Here is a 15,773-nt window from a genome sequence, read left to right as displayed (position 1 = left end):
TTATCCCACTTTTAACGGTAATCAATAGAAATAGAATAATGGGAAATAAAATATGATACATTTTTTGGATTAGCTTTGGAAGGTAGACCTTCTTCGTCCGATCTGATCGAAAGCTAATCAAAAGTTATGTCCAATAACAAAGGTATTATCTTGTTTCCCCCCATGTTTTATTTTGTTCTATTTCTACTGCTTACCTCAAAATGTTAGGAAATGCAAACGGTCCCTGAGCAAAAAGTGGTTCCGGCTTCAGCCACTCCCCCCCCCCCCCCCCACCGTGCAGCTGCTGGCAGGAATTTAGGGAGACTGAAAACCAGGCTCCATATGTAATGTCACATGATGCGGAGTTACAGTTTATATTAAAATCACGAAGATCTGTTGGTCTTGTATGGTTATTAAAACCTGGATGACTACAACAAAACAACAACGGTACATTAAGCGTTGAAGGTAGACCCCTGGGCTCTTCAAGTGATCTTTAAGACAGTTGCGTAAACACATTTCTCCTTAGTTTTTGTGTGGCATTTGGGGAGGAGAGATGGGATACGATGCTGGATCTTTGATTTAGCAATCAGAGCTCGCCTTGGCTGTTCTTCCTTAATTCTACAATCTTTCGTTCTCCACAGTCGGAGAACGGCAGACGTTTATGTTCATCCGTGGTGACAACTATCCTGGTACCCTGCCGTAGGGAAAAGATCAGCGGGGGCCACGGGAGGGATCCACGTTTTACTTGGAACCCCCCTCTGCAGTCATAATAAATGAGATGGAAAAGGTGGGGTTTTGCAGTTTAACATTACCAGCCTTGGATGTACACCACGACTCCAGTCTATCCATACGCGAATGCAGAATTAAAGCAAAACGAGATGTCAGTGTGAAAAAGCAGCATGCGTTTGCAAAGAAGGCGGTAAGTGATGTCAGGATTAATATTTTATATGTTGTTATTAGTAGTAAGGCAAACGAAATGTCACTGAAAGGCTTATAGGTGCTGGAGCACTATTAGAATTCAGCTTTCATATGGATTCTTACCTTAAATCTTCTGACCACGTAACACCTACTAGAGCAGCTCTCAGTATTCTATGTAGTTGTAAAGTACATAGCTGCTTTTCCTTTATAATAAGGGGAATTGTGTAACAGGATACCTTAAAATGGTCTGTGTGACTACATTATTCCTATTTTATGAAGGCAATATAGGTGTATATTTATAAATTAGTCTCCCAGAGCTTGTCCCTAAGGTGCAAATTCATACCCACTCAGGTACAATTTAGTGCATACATTTCTATGTATTCAGGGGCTGATGCAGAAAGCTACCTCAAGCAGAATTGTGCAGTTACTATGAGGTGTATGTGCACTGCATAGTGCAGAAAGAGGTTGAGGGGTCTTAAAAATAAGGATGCGCTAAAGAGACACCCATAGGAATATACGTGTGTCTCTAGTGTTTAGCACACGCTAAAACTTAGTGTGCCTTTGTAAAAGACCCCCTGGTTGCAGAAGTTAATTTGCATGGTGCATACTATTAAAATGTGTGATGATAAGGCCATTAACTATCTGCAATGTACAGAAGGAAACAGTGACTTTTGACATACATGATATATTTTTTTGCCAGGTCCAGGGCAGTGTAGAAAAGTTGGTCAAGAGGATTTAGTGAGGCAAATAGTAGAGGGCTTCAGATGAAACAACAGTCGGTGTCAAACTTCAGAGGAAGCAAGTTTTACCGGAGGACCTGACACGCTCGTGTTTCTGCTATTACCTGCATCAGGGGTCTGCATTTGTACACAAATAAAATTAAAATTGCATGCCAAATATTACAAAAGAAATAGAATCAATCACATAAAAATATAAAATGCAACATGCATAAATACCATACCCTCCCCCCTCTTTACTAAGCCATGTGGCAATGCCGACATAGCCCATTCAAAGTGAATGGGCTGTGTGTGGCTTAGTAAACAGGGGGATAAGTGTGACAGCTGTTCAAAATCATTGTGTCAATCCTGCAGTTACAATGGTAAATTATTTTTGTGCACTATAAAAAAACAAAGAGTGGCCTAGTGGTTGGGTTGGTGGACTTTGTTCCTGAGGAAGTGAGTTTGATTCCCACTTCAGGCACAGGCAGCTCCTTGTGACTCTGGGCAAGTCACTTAACCCTCCATTGCCACATTGAGCCTGCCATGAGTGGGAAAGTGCAGGGTACCAATGTAACAAAAAAAAAAAAAATATTAACAATCTATATTGATCATCTCTAACAAATCTGTGTAACAAAAAAAAAAGTTAATAGTAATAAAAACTTCTAAAAGTGATAAATGTCCACTAAATAATACATTCTAATACACTAACCAATAGAGCAATGGAATCTGAGTAAAATGATAATGAAGTACAGTACATACTATATTTGTAAAACAGTTTTTTCACGGTGGAGTTAAAGGTTAGATGATAATAACCGTAAAAGTTTCTCAATCTAAAAAAATATATATTAACATGACTATATAACAGGATGCTGAATGTAGAAAATGTGTGATATGAAAGTATTTTAAAGACTCAGAAACACTCTAGACAAGGGGCTTTTATGTTAGCCTTCTTTGCTGCAAATGGCATGCAGGTGCAGTAACCCTAAAATCATCAGTATAGCTCCATAGTGGAGGAGTGGCCTAGTGGTTAGAGCACTGGTCTTGTAATCCAGAGGTGGCCAGTTCAAATCCCACTGCTGCTCCTTGTGATCTTGGGCAAGTCACTTAATCCTCCATTGTCTCAGGTACAAACTTAGATGGTGAGCCCTCCTGGGACAGAGAAATATCCAATGTACCTGAATGTAATTCACCTTGAATTACTACTGAAAAAGGTGTGAGCAAAATCTAAATAAATAGTATCTAAATAATCACTTCTAAACACAACCACACTTGCTATATATCACACTCTCTCACACAGTGTTCCCTTTTGTGAGCTCAAATTGAAAAAGCACACAAACCGTCTAGAGGCCTTCCAAAACTGCTTCACTTACCCCATAGCCATTTCTTTAAAAAACAACCCCCTCCCCCCCCCCAAAAAAAACAAACTCCAGCCTTTGACCTACTGCAGTAAAAAGGGGGCCTCAGTGGGTATTTTTGATGAGCAGGCCCCCTTTTGCCACAGCTTAGTAAAAGGACCCCTAAGAAACTTAAATCTGCGAAACTATGATTGAAGGACAGATAATGGCTCAGTAAGGACTTCTCTTACTAAGCCGCACTAGCGATTCCTGCGTGGCAAATGAGAGGAAGCCCGTAGGAATTGAATGGACTTTCTCTTATTTACTGCACAGGATCCGCTAGTGCTGCTTTGTAAAAGAGGTCCTAATGGAGCTATAAGAATTTGTCTACTCAGTTTAGTTTTGTGTTCCTGCATCATAGAAACATGATGGCGGATAAGGGCTGAGTGGCCCATCCATTCTGCCCATCCTCAGTAATCACTAACTCCTCCTTTTCCTAAGAGATTCCAAGTGCCTGTCCCATGCCTTTTTAAATTCCAACACAGTCCTGATGTCCACGACCTCCACTGGGAGGCCATTCCACGCATCCACCACCCTTTCTGTGAAAGAGTATTTTCTTAGATTCTTCCTAAGCCTATTTCCACTTAACTTTATCCTATGCCCTGATACTGATCTTCCTCACTGTCTTTCCTACATAGAACAAATTGCAGGGACACTGTTATAGGGCAGCCTTTTCCTCTTCTTGATGTCAGCTAGTAGGTAATATTTGTGATGTGTAGTTTGCTAATTGTTTCTTTATATCTGTCTTTTTTTCTGTGTGATGGAAATATTATAAAACTTATGAATAAAAAAAAATCCCTGAATTTATTTTTGTTACATTTGTACCCCGCGCTTTCCCACTCATGGCAGGCTCAATGTGGCTTACATGGGGCAATGGAGGGTTAAGTGACTTGCCCAGAGTCACAAGGAGATGCCTGTGCCTGAAGTGGGAATTGAACTCAATTCCTCAGGACCAAAGTCCACCATCCTAACCACTAGGCCACGCAATTCAAATTATCAACAAAGTAAGAAGGCCTTCCCTATCTGCCGCAGCAAACTTATAATGTATTTCTCTTTATGCCCTGAGAGTCAATATACTACCAAGAAAGCAATGAGTTCACTTAGAAAACGCAAAATATATACAAGGGTTAAATGAAAAGTAATGCCTTCACCTCCATAACTTTTGTTTAAATGAAGATATTGTAATAAACAACCCCCCCCCCCATACGATTAATACTTTAAACTTGCTCTTTTGTTTAATGTATTTACTTTTCTACGTAAGTTGCCACCATTCACCACAAAAGATTTTGCTAATAATGGACAAGTGTTTGAAAGCTGTTGTCTCTTAACAAGTTGCTTATAGTCCTGCCACCTCTTTATTTGAGTTGAACAGATGTCCCTGAAGGTATTCCTTCAATTTTGGAAAAAAATCAGAAATCACATGGCACTAACTCTGGGCTGTATGGCGGATAGGGTAAGACCGTGAAACTCATCTTCACAATTACGAAACCCATTTCACAGTTGCTTCTGTGGTGTTTCATGCTTTGTGAGGCTTACATTGCAGTTCTTCCAATCTCTTCTCAATCATTCTTTCAGAGTTTTCAGGGTTGCATTGTAATGATTTAAGTGATCCTCCAATTGTCCTTTATGAGTTATCACCCTTTCTGATATGAGACTTATCTGTTGTTGTCACAGGTCATCCATTTTGTTTTTGATAACATAAAATCAGCCCTTCCTGATCCACAATCTTTACATTTTGTTTTAGCCTAGCGATGTACAGTGCTCCCATCAACACTGTCATCACCATAAACAACCTGCAAACACTGGTGAATTTCAATTGGAGGGACTCCTTCAACAGTCAGAAAGTCTATCACAGTACATTGTTTAAATTGCACTGACGAGTGCTCACTACATGCTTCCTTTTCACAAGCAATAGCAAAAGAGCCTCTTCATATAGGCACTTCTTGCCAACTGAGGTGAAGGACGAGGTTTCAAAGAACAAGTGAACTCCGGTAATTGGGAAGCCAAGCCAGTGCTGGGCAGACTTCTACAGTCTGTGCCCTAATCGTGGCTGGACTGATTCAGCTTCAGAAGTTGGAGAACAAGGCCAGTGCTGGGCAGACTTCTTCGGTCTGTTCCCTGATTGTGGCTGAATAGATTTGGATGGGCTGGAGTGGATCTTTTCAGGGGCTTCGATGACAGATTCTGAAGTTTTAGAACAAGGACTGTGCCGGGCAGATTTCTACGGTCTATGTTCTAAAAATGTCAAGGACAAATCAAGATCATGTATACATATGAAGTGTCCCATCTTACCTTATGTAATGAGTTTATCTTGTTGGGCAGACTGGATGGACCATACAGGCCTTTATCTGCTGTCATCTACTATGTTGCTATGTAGTGTGTCAGTGCTGCCATTTTTTGATGAATTATGGAGATGGAGGCATTACTTTTCATTTAAGCCTCATAGATTACACTTCCTGCAGGTCTGTTCTCTGAAGCTTTAAGCCATTCTTATATATCATTGCTATCCCATCTACCCTCCCCTGTTATTCAACATATAAGAATATCCTGCTAGATATAACTGCAAGGGAGTTACCAATCCCCATTCTTCAGCCAGGTCTTAGCCACAAATACCAAAAAAACATTCTTGTTTCCCGTGTTTAATCAAATATAATTTCAACTTTATTGAAAGTAGATGCAGAAGAACCTGGTATTCATAACAAACATGTATCCTGGATTACTAACTTCTTAATACCATTGTTTATTTGCTGTTGCACTATCACTCAGGTTTGTGTAAAACTGGCCAAAACAATCTCCTTGTTCCTACTCCCCACCCCCAAGGTTCTGGCTTGCAGATTAGACACCATACCATCATACCTCCCATTCCCACAACAATTGAGATATACACAAGCCCCTGGATTCTATTTGTAGCGTTTTGAGTTGTGCGCACAATGTAATTGATTAACGAGACCATCGGTTCTGTTACTTATGGAGGAGAAACTGGTCTTTCTGGGATGGGGGGGGGGGGGGGAATCTCTAATAGAGCCTCTGTTCTTGTACCAGTTCAGCTTCCCTTGGAGTTTGGCCTAAAGAGAGCTATTGATTACAATAAGTCAACTTCTGTGGAAGATATTTGCAAGTTGTCACAAGGATTGTGCATTGTCTTCAAGAGACTATTTCTTTGCACTGGGGGTCTTTTATTAAGCCGCACTAGTGTTTTTAGCTCGTGGCAAATGCCAAGACGTCCATTATATTCCTAATGGCGTCTCGGTGTTTACAGCCAGCTGATTTCTACCGCAAGCTAAAAATGCTACCGCGGCCTAGTACAAGACTCCTTATGTAAATTCTCTCAGGAGGGATCAGTTAAGTTTGATGAACACGATAAGAAATTACAGAATGTTGAGACTCATTTGCAAAAAAATGTCTCCTCCCTTATTACTTTACAATCTTCTGCAGTCTCAGTGGTGAAAGATAGTTCCCTGTTTCATTCTCAGCTGGAACCTATGGAAAATCGTCATAGCATTAAAAATATTAGAATTTTGAACTTTCCAGTAACTCATTAGTTGGTTCCGTTAGGATGTATCTTAAAAATGTGTTGCAATATCCTCAGGTAGATGCTTTGTCTGTTGAGAATATCTTGTAGGTTTTGAGAAGCTATAGGCAGACTAGGGATGAAGGAGAGATGGATCAAACTGTGTCAGCTGCTAACTTGGATATTTCTACATTATTGGAATCTTCTCAAGACTTTATTTCCAAGTGAGCTACATTGTTGGTTAAAGTTTCCTCCGAGCTTGAGAAAAATGCAATTTTGAAGCTTTATTTTACAAAAAAAAAAGTGTTTTCTTATGTGACCAGCAATTTATATGTTCCCGGACATATCCAGACTCAACTTTGGATGAATCAGTTCCTGCAGCTGAGGCCTAAGGCCTTGGCTGTGGGCGAGACTTTTTCTTAAATTTTCCATGCAAATGTCTGATTACTTATGGGAGCAATAAATATGTTTTTCTTGATCCTTCTCAGTTGGAATTGTTTTTAGTAGCTAAACCTGTGCTTCAGGTTGTTAAAGCTTAATAATTTAGGCCTCCTTTTATCAGGCTGCTGCTGGTGCAGTAATGCTGATGGGCTCCATCAGCATTGCCGCACAGCAGCCGCTAGCAATGTAGTGGCACCCAAGCGTTTTGGAGGTCGCTTCATTGATATTTAAGGTCTTTATTTCATCAACATGTAGTATATTCTTGGAAGGGAGTTTTGCTGAATAAATGGGAGGCATATGGGATTTCGAATAAAAATTCCCTTTATTTCTTAGTAAAGCTTATGCATTAGGGAAGAAATGCATACTCAAGCATTGGGTACATGAAGAGCTCCCCTCATTCTGGAATTGGAGAAACAGATTGCATGTTCTCTTGTTTTGGGAGGCAAGGGTTTCAAGGAGTTCTCCAAAGGGGCGAAGGGCTTTCATAGCTATCTGGAACTGTTATTTGCATACCATCTCCCATAAAGCTAGAAGTGCTGTTCTGAATACGTTTAAGAGTGTTACATGAGTTGGTATTGTTATGTAAGGGATTGTGTTGGGGTTCTTAGATTGGGTAGGGGAGGGGGGAATTGGAGTATTGGGTGCTATCTTTCCCATGACGACCTGGAGTTATAAGACTCCAAACGCCGGCCATCTTAAAAATCAGACAAGGCAAAGGTATCAGTAGGGAAGGAGGGAAGGGGGTTATTTTGAATATTTGATAATATTGAATGGATAATGGGGTAGAGGGGTGGGAGGTAATGGGAGGGTTATTGCATGGATCATGTGTTACTGGGTTATTATTGACAGTTGTTCTCTCTCTCTCATGCTTGCTTATTGCTAAGTAAATGCTTGATGCATTTACATAGAATTTTTTTCAGCTGTATGTTGTTAGGTTTTCTTTGATCCTGAATAAAAAACGTTAAACATTAAATTTCATCTACCATTTGAATGTCCATTCTTCCAGTTTCCTAAGGTCTTCCTGCAATTTTTCACACTACACATGTGTTTTCATAACTTTGAATACTTTTGTGTCATCTGCAAATTTATTCACCTCACTCATCATTTTGTTCTTCAGATCATTTATAAATTTGTTAAACCGCACCAGTCCCAATACAGATCCATGTGGCACTCCACTATTCTCCACTGAGAAAAATGGCCATTTAACCCTGCCCTCTGTTTTCTGTTCAATAACCAATTCCTAATCCACAGAAGGACATTGCCACCTATCCCATAACTTTTTAATTTTTTCAGGAGTCTCTCATGAGGAACTTTGTCAAAAGCTGTCTGAAAATCTAGATACACTACATCAACTGGCTCACCTTTAGCCACATGTTTATTTACGCCTTCAAAGAAATGAGGCAAATTGGTGCAGCAAAACTTCCCTTGGCTGAATCCATGCTGATGCTGTCCCATTAAACCATGTTTGTCTATGTGTTCTGTAATTTTATTCTTTATAATATTTTCCACTATTTTCCCTGGCACTGACTTCAGACTTACCGATCTGTAATTTTCCGGATCACCCCTGAAAATCTTTTTTAAAATTGTCATTACATTGGTCACCTTCCAGTCTTGTTCACTTTCTGTCTTGCCTCTGAGACAGAAGTAACCTTCTGGAGGAGTAAATCTTTACTCCCCAGGCAGAAGTCCAGGCAAGAGAAACTCTGGCTACTAAATAAATATTAGACATAATAAATGTTTATTCAAAATTTCAAAGAAGCCAATCAGTAATTATTGAAATAGTAACAAATAAACTCCTAATACAGTATAATATGTAGCAAATAAAAACAGAGTTTTCCCTGGGAGCTGTCAATATGTCCACCTGCTAGTGTAGGCACATTGAGGCTCGCCATCTTCAGTTCTGTTTCCTCTTAAATACTTTTTCTTCCTTTCTTCATTATCTTATTTATAATTACCCTTCCTACCTAATGAATATGCATCTTTCCAGAATATTCTATTCCTTTTATGGTAAGATCCTATTCCAGCACATTCTATCATATTCCAACTTCTATTATTTATTTGACAGTTTAAAACCTGTCATATAAAGCATAAGTTTTAATTTGATATGGGTTGACCTAAACATAGTAACATAGTAGATGACGGCAGAAAAAGACCTGCATGGTCCATCCAGTCTGCCCAAGATAAACTCATGTGTATACCTTACCTTGATTTGTACCTGTCTTTCTCAGGGCACAGACCGTATAAGTCTGCCCAGCAGTTTTTCCCGCCTCCCAACCACCTGTCCCGCCTCCCATCACCGGCTCTGACACAGACCATATAAGTCTGCCCTCCCCTATTTTTGCCTCCAAATCACCAACCCCGCTTCCCCCCACCTGCTCCGCCACCCAATTTTAGCTAAGCTTCTGAGGATCCATTCCTTCTGCACAGGATTCCTTTATGCATATCCCACGCATGTTTGAATTCCGTTACCGTTTTCATCTCCACCACCTCCCGCGGGAGGGCATTCCAAGCATCCACCACCCTCTCCGTGAAAAAATACTTCCTGACATCTTTCCTGAGTCTGCCCCCCTTCAATCTCATTTCATGTCCTCTCGTTCTACCACCTTCCCATCTCCGGAAAAGATTTGTTTGCGGATTAATACCTTTCAAATATTTAAACGTCTGTATCATATCACCCCTGTTCCTCCTTTCCTCCAGGGTATACATGTTCAGGTCAGCAAGTCTCTCTTCATACGTCTTGGAACGCAAATCCCATACCATTCTCGTAGCTTTTCTTTGCACCGCTTCCATTTTTTTGTTATCCTTCGCAAGGTACGGCCTCCAAAACTGAACACAAAACTCCAGGTGGGGCCTCACCAATGTCTTATACAGGGGCATTAAAACCTCCTTTCTTCTGCTGGTCACACCTCTCCCTATACAGCCTAGCAATCTTCTCGCTACGGCCACCGCCTTGTCGCACTGTTTCGTCGCCTTCAGGTCCTCAGATACTATCACCCCAAGATCCCTCTCCCTGTCCGTGCCAATCAGACTCTCCCCGCCTAACACATACATCTCCCTTGGATTTCTACTCCCTAAGTGCATCACTTTGCATTTCTTCGCATTGAATTTTAATTGCCAAACGTTAGACCATTCTTCTAGCTTCTTCAGATCTTTTTTCATGTTTTCCACTCCCTCCGGGGTGTCCACTCTGTTGCAAATCTTGGTGTCATCCGCAAAAAGGCAAACTTTACCTTGTAACCCTTCGGCAATGTCACTCACAAATATATTGAACAGAATCGGCCCCAGCACCGATCCCTGAGGCACTCCACTACTCACCTTTCCCTCCTCCGAGCGAACTCCATTCACCACCACCCTCTGGCGTCTGCCCGTCAACCAGTTCCTAATCCAGTTCACCACTATGTCCTTGGTATGCACAGTAATCATACTAGCCCCCCTCCACCCTGTTGCTTAGCGTACAGTTTTTCCCACACCCACTTACTTCTCCTTCTGATTGTTTATCTGGATAAAGCAGGTGTCTATAGTCATAGGAGTCTCTGGCGCTTAGTTGCTGACCAGCAACTTATCACAAGTTAGCATAGGTCAAATGTCAGACCACAGCCTTAGAAAGGTATTTTTCAGAAAAAGCACATTTATAATTCTGTTGCAACTCTTAAGTGTGCTCCCAGCTCAAGAAATGCAAAATAGCTTATATTAAAATAAAAACTAGAAATATGTATGGTTTGCACCTTTTCATGGCCTTTATGATATAGTCTTCAGGTATTACGGATGATTTTAACGACAGATTACAGATCACTAACAACAGATCAGTAATTTCATGTTTTCTTTTAGTACCCTGGGGTGTATGCCATCCGGTCCAAGTGATTTATCACTCTTTAACTTTTCAATTTGTCTCAGTATGTCTTCCAGGTTCACTGAGATTTCTTTCAGCTCCTCCGCATTGTCACCCTTGAAAAACATTTCCAGTACACGTAGATCTCTTACATCTTCTTCTGTAAAGACCAAAGTAAATAATTTATTCTGTTTCTTCACTATGGCCTTCTCCCTCCCTCAGTGCCCTTTTGCTCCTTCATGTTCTAACGGTCCCACGGATTCCCTCACAGGCTGCTTCTGATATACCTGAAAAAGTTGTTACTATGAGTTTTTTTGTCTCCACTGCAAGTTTTTCTTCACGTTCTCTTTTAGCCTTCTTTATCAATGCTTTGCATCTAGCTTGACACTGCTTTATGTTGCTTCTTTATTTTCTTCATTTGGATCCTTTTTCCATTTTTTGAAGGATGCTCGTTTCGCTCTTGTAGCCTCTTCCACTTCATCTTTTAACCACATTGGCTGTCGTTTGCTCTTCTTTCAAACTTTGTTAATATGTGGAATACATCTGGTCTGGGCTTCCACAATGATATTTTGTAAACAATGTCCACACCAGATTTAAAGTCCTAACCCTTGTGGCCGACTCTTTCAGCTTCTTTTTAACCATTTTCCTCATTTTGTCATAGTCACCCTTTTGAAAATTAAATTCTGCTAAATTAGATTTCTTTAGGGGTCCTTTTACCAAGCTGCAGGAAAAAGAGCCCTGCATTAGCGGCGGGGGCTGTTTTTCCCTCGCGCCAGGGCCCTTTTTACTGCAGTGGATAAAGAGCCCCCAGACATACATGGCCATGTGGTAAGAAAACTCTTACTGCTTAGCCATGCTGCGGGGAGCCCTTACCACCATTGAGGTTACCACCATGCAAGCCATTTCCGGGGGTTTTCTTTTTCCCTTGGAAATGGCGCACACGTTGGGCCAGCAGTAGTCCCGATTTAGCGTTCGGTAAGCCTGCATTGGGCTTACTGACACTTTGTAAAAGACCCCTTTAGTGACTTCACTGCAGATGTCATCTCAGATATTAGATTAATATAGAGAACCTTAAGATTATATAGTATTGTGTGATTCATTTAGTGTTTGCTACTCAGAAAGTACCTAAATGTAATTAAAATTCTATTAAAATTCCCTTCTTGTTATCCTAATTAGAATAATTGACTATAAGTTAAGACTTTAAATGAAGAGATGTGCTAGAGGCGGGTGGAAGTTGGGGATGGTTGGGGGGGGGGGAGAATAAAGACTGAACTAGGCTCTGCTGTGCCTTCTAGAGTCTATCTGTTAATTCTGTATGCTGTGGTTCAAGTTTTGAAAACTGTGGGGAAAAGAGTAGGGGGACTAGTTAATAAAGCTTGTTTTTTAAATTTCTAATTGTCTTTATCAATAAACCTACCATACCTTTTTTAAACACCAACCTTTATATCGCCAAAGCACAGAGAACAAAAAATGTTCACTTATCCAGAGAAATGGCCTCCTCTCTCAGTGCTTCTTAGAAAGAAAGTTTTGATTCAAAGGGGACTGCTTCAAACAGAGCCTTTGAAGCTAACACAGTAATCAGGTTGCCCTAGTAACCTTTGCAGCTATTCTTCTTTCCTGACACTTTAACACCTAGATCAAGTCAGTAGCACTGCTACCTCTCTTTCAAGCAAAGAACAGAAAGTAACTCTTTTAAGACAACATTTATGCCCTGCTAATATCGGGTTTGTTTAAAGCCTGAATCTATAGAAAATTGTTATCATGCCTGAAGTTTAGCATTTGGAGGCCCAGGGTCATAACAGTAAACTGTTGAGATAAGGTGTGAATCAAAAAAAGACTTTAATTGTTTTCACAGGCATTTGCTATTTTTGTAAAAGCAAAAATGATGACCATAGCAGCCAGCAACTCTAGGAAGGCATACTGGGAGTGCTGCAGGCAACCCTTTCACAACCTGACCAGCATCCACCAGCATGTTGCTGCCCAGCACCAAGAGGAAGTCTTGCGCCATGCAGATGCAATCCTACAGCAGCCCACCAGAAGCCAGCTTGCAGCAACTCATTCATTGACTGATGCGACTTCTTTGGGCGAAGGAAATGTGATGACAGATGATACGTGTGACAGCCTCAAGGCTTCTGACTGGCTACCAGATACAAGCCATATAAAAGTGGAGAACATGATAAGGTAATATGCTTTTCACAACAGAAGCATTGTGCCCAATATTCTAAGAAAAACCAAGCTCCTAAGGTTTGTCCCCTGTTTCAATCAAACATAGGAGCCCAAGTTTTCTGCTGAAAAGTCACCTAAATGTAGAAGCTTAAAAATTACTCTCCTAAAGTTTGGACCGCCATGCCTTTGCTTAGACTTAGGAGCCTAATATAGGTGCCTGCAAGGACAGGACACTTGGTGTAACAGGACACTTGGTAGGAGCCTGTTCTGTAACAGAGCTAGGCATCTAGGTTCTGTTAGAGAATAATAGTATTGGCCACTATCGATCTGCTCAACATGTTGGCGCTCTCATTTATGTTAGCTATAGAGTTGATGTAAGTGCAAGAGTGTAAGGACATGTAACTTGCAATATTTTATACGTTACATGCGTAAGTGGGAGCCCTGACTATATATCTCACTCATGCTATGCACCTGTGTACACTCTTGCAAATACGGGCTATGTAACTTCAGCAATTATTTGTAGAATTGCACTTAGGCAGCATATTGCCAATGCATATGTATAAGTGTGTGTATACATCTGTATATGCTATATTGATATATTTTTTTAATTAACCAAATCATAGCAACAATACCAGGATGGACAGTACATAACAACAAAAAATGTTGTTTTATAGCATATAATCTCCCATCGTATGAATTTTTGTTACTTTATCATCCCTTCCTCCCCCTTCCCACCCCACCGGTCCTTCACTGAATTTCCTACTTACATGAGAGGTTTTTATTCTTATAACTCCCCACTATTATCTAGCCATCCATTTACCTGCATCCTTAACCCTTCCTTTCTCGGTGGACCCCACCCCATTTTACCCTCAAGCTTCCAGGACTTTCCAATAAGGAGTAGTTGAAATTAAACCTAAAAATCTAAATCATTGAGTACCCTACTTCAAGCATGAGATGACAGACTTTGAAATGGGTTTCTCAGATTGCCCAGAAAATTTTTTGTTGTTGTTTCCATTGCAGTGTCAAATGGCGTCTTGAGCTTCTATCATCATCAGATTATGGAATGCATTCCTATCTCTATATGCTAGTAATCTAAACATGTGCACAATGGACATACACATTTTAGTACCTAGGTTATAGAATCACCCCTCTAGTGTTGAAAATCAGTGCTAAGCTCCTAACTTTTCTCCCTTCACTAAATCCAGCCCTGTAGCTCAGGAGTGTAGCTATGGGTGGGCCTGGGTGGGCCCAGGCCCACCCAATCTTGGCTCAGGCCCGCCCACCCACCTGCCAAGTCTGTCTTCCAAATTCAGCGGGAGACTTCCGCTTTGGCGGGTCATCTCCCACACTCCCACCAAAGCGGGAAAGTGTCCCGCTGAGATGATCCTCCGCCGCTACATCTCTGTGAGCACTCAGCAAAAGAAGAAAATGAAGCGCGGGGCCCAGGCATGCGCTGTCGGCTCTGCCGTCCTCTGCCCCCACTGACGTCAATTTCCTGTTCTGAGGGCTGAGGACTGGCAGACCAACAGCGCATGCCAGAAGGCTGCTGCGGTGGCGGCCCCGCGCTTCTGTGTGTGTGTGTCTCGTGCCCCTTTGGAGTTCAGTTGCCTCGCACAGTCTTTGTCGCCTTCTGTTGAAGTGGGCTGGTGCACGCGACCGCTTTTCAGCAGGTGTCACGTAGGCCTCGGCCCCAGCCTTGCGTTACGCTCTCGGGGCGGGCAGTAGTGGCGTTACCGGAAGATGGCTCCGCGGCTGCAGCTTGAGAAGGCGGCCTGGCATTGGACGGAAACCGTGAAGCCTGAGGATGTGGAGCAGGAGCACATCGAGATGGCCTACAGGATCTGACTAGAGCCCTGCGTCCAGGGGATATGCAGGTAACCGCGCGCAGCCTATACAAATGCGAAAAAAAATCCCAAGGCAGAGACAAAAACTAGCCAGTGCAGCAACCCATCTATTCACTTTTCAAGAATGCAATTGAATGAATAAAGTTGACGTGGATGCCTTGTGCATCCAGAGAACCAGGGAGAGAGAGAGAAAGGGGACATGCTGGATGGAGGTGAGAGGGGAGAAGCTGGATGGAAAGAAAGAAGAGTTGGGATGCTGGATAGAAGAGGGGTACAGAGAGAAAGATGAATGGAAAGATGGTGGGAGAAAGAGGGGACATGGAAAAGGGCAGGGGAGAAGGAAGGGGAGCAAGGGGGAGACCCTGTTTGGTCAGATGGAGAGAGAAGCAGGAGAAATGCTGGATGAAAGGAGGGAGAGAGAGGAAAAATGCTAGAAGTAAGGCACACTACTCATGCCTATATATATATATATATATATATATATATATATATATATATATATATATGGTGCCCACCCATATTAGCTCTGGGCCCAGCCAAAATGTCAGGTCTGGCTATGCCACTGCTGTAGCTACTCACTTTTTAGGCTCCTAAATATAAGAGTTTAGTGAAAAATGTTAGACCTTTTTATTTCATTATTTACTTAGAGGTACAACAAACCAAAGGTTAAACAAATCAAAAGTCACACAACCCATCGATCTCCCTGCCTCCCAAAAGGGTCAATATCTTTGAGGTTTTTCCCACGTCAAAAGTATAACCACATTTTCTCACAATCTATTATTGTGGAGATCATTAATCAGTACATATTACTTAGGGATCTTAATTTCTCCTATACCCCCTGAATTACAGATGTGTGAGGGGATTTCCAGTGTGCCACCAGAACCATTCTTGCGGGTGTCCCCAAACCTGCCAGCTTATTCCTTGGCTCCTTTATTCCAGGAATGTTGGCATTCAGCAATGCCACTTCCACTG

General features: G+C 41.6%; 1 protein-coding gene across 1 annotated transcript in view; it reads left to right on the top strand.

The window, feature by feature from the left end:
- Window positions 1-276: 276 nt before the first annotated feature.
- The window catches only part of TSTD2 (thiosulfate sulfurtransferase like domain containing 2), a 66,370-nt gene continuing 50,873 nt past the window's right edge, over window positions 277-15,773 (top strand). Inside the window, exons 1-2 of the mRNA XM_030194452.1 lie at window positions 277-898; window positions 12,647-12,972. Of these exons, the coding sequence (XP_030050312.1) occupies window positions 758-898; window positions 12,647-12,972 (467 nt within the window). The 5' untranslated portion in view covers window positions 277-757. The remainder of the gene's footprint in view (window positions 899-12,646; window positions 12,973-15,773) is intronic.

Source organism: Microcaecilia unicolor, chromosome 2 (assembly GCF_901765095.1).
Source record: "Microcaecilia unicolor chromosome 2, aMicUni1.1, whole genome shotgun sequence".
Classification (NCBI taxonomy): Eukaryota; Metazoa; Chordata; class Amphibia; order Gymnophiona; family Siphonopidae; genus Microcaecilia; species Microcaecilia unicolor.
Note: the sequence above shows the minus strand (reverse complement) of the source record. Positions and strands in the feature narration are given on the sequence as shown.